Raw genomic sequence first — 1,473 nt, 5'->3', positions numbered from 1 at the left:
TTATTATTTACAAACATTCAAGTCATGCTGTTGTACATCGACTGTTCCAAAATACTTTATTACAATCATAGTCTTTTAGATAAGTCGGCATCTGCCGCGTACGCTGAGACCTGCGAAGCGGTGCAGGCTCTATGGGCACACAAGGTTGTGAGTCACTGTGGGGTTCACTACAGCCTGGTTCAGGCACAAACTCTACTGGGGTTTCAGCCCCGCACACAGGGGTCTGCCCTGACTCGGGGACAGTACCGGGCCCTTCGGTACTCACCGCCTGCTCTGGGGGTCTCCACTCAACATTGGGGAATTCAGCCGTCGGAGAGTCAGCGCTGTCCTTAGCCCAACGTCTCCTTAGCTGATCTATGTGGCGCCGCCATACTCGACCGTCAGCCAACTGTACCACATACATGCGAGTACCCACAGAGTCGGATATTACCCCAGGAAGCCATAAGTGACCATTAGCATAATTTCGGGCGAAAACCTTGTCTCCTTTTTCAAACATGCGCACCTTCGGTTGCGGTTCTGTACGCTCGGAGTGATCGTCAGTTAGATCCGGATGTAACCTGTTTAAGCAGGTTGTGAGTCTGCGTCCCATTAACAATTCGGCCGGACTACGGCCTGTAGAACTGCAAGGGGTGGTATGCTGCCGCAAGAGGAAAGCACCCAGCCTTTGGCTCCAGTCACCTTCGTTCATTTTCCCTAGGGCCTCTTTTGCCGTCCTTACCATCCGTTCGGCCTGGCCATTAGATGCCGGATGGAAGGGGGCCGAAGTCATTTGGCGGATGCCATTACTCGTGAGGAACTGCTTAAACTCCTCAGAGACAAATTGAGGCCCGTTGTCACTGACGAGGACGTCAGGCAACCCGTGCGTGGCGAAAAGATGGCGGAGCGCATGGATCACGGCTAGTGAAGTGGTTGTTTTCATGCGCACAACCTCTAACCATTTAGACATTGCATCCACTACTATGAGAAACATGTTCCCCTGGAACGGGCCAGCGAAATCCAGATGCAATCTGGCCCAGGGTTTCCCTGAAGACTCCCACCTCTGAGGCGGAGCTTGTGGGGGTTCCGGCCTGACTTGCTGACACTGGGAACACACGCGAACCCAATCCTCAATCTCTTTATCCAGCCCAGGCCACCAGACATACCCCCTGGCCAACGCTTTGGTGTGCACCATTCCAGGGTGCCCCTCGTGCAGAGATTCTAGAACTCTGTTCCTGAGCTTGTCAGGGACCACCACCCTGTTGCCCCATAAAACACAGCCCTTAGAAATGGACAGTTCACTTTGGCGGCATTTGTAGGGTCCAAATTCAGGTTCAACACTCCCAACTGGCCACCCCCTCCAAACCCAGTTTAAAACACGGGACAGCACGCTATCTTTAGCCGTGTGTGCAGCAATGTCCCTGGACGATACAGGAGCCTGAGGGAGTTCGTCCAGTGCCAAGACCTCACAAGCAGGAGCAGGGTCGGGTCCCGCAC

General features: G+C 53.9%; 1 protein-coding gene across 1 annotated transcript; it reads right to left on the bottom strand.

The window, feature by feature from the left end:
* Positions 1-496: 496 nt before the first annotated feature.
* LOC107124519 (uncharacterized protein K02A2.6-like) lies at positions 497-1,252 on the bottom strand (the record flags this gene model as incomplete). The annotated part of the gene is made up of 1 exon (XM_015428003.1): positions 497-1,252. A coding segment is annotated over one exon (756 nt), but the record flags the coding sequence as incomplete, so codon positions are not given.
* Positions 1,253-1,473: the final 221 nt, after the last annotated feature.

Source organism: Gekko japonicus, unplaced genomic scaffold (genome assembly GCF_001447785.1).
Source record: "Gekko japonicus isolate JY-2015 unplaced genomic scaffold, Gekko_japonicus_V1.1 scaffold435, whole genome shotgun sequence".
NCBI classification, from domain to species: Eukaryota; Metazoa; Chordata; class Lepidosauria; order Squamata; family Gekkonidae; genus Gekko; species Gekko japonicus.
The sequence above is the reverse complement of the archived record's forward strand: the minus strand, read 5'-3'. Positions and strand labels throughout refer to the sequence as shown.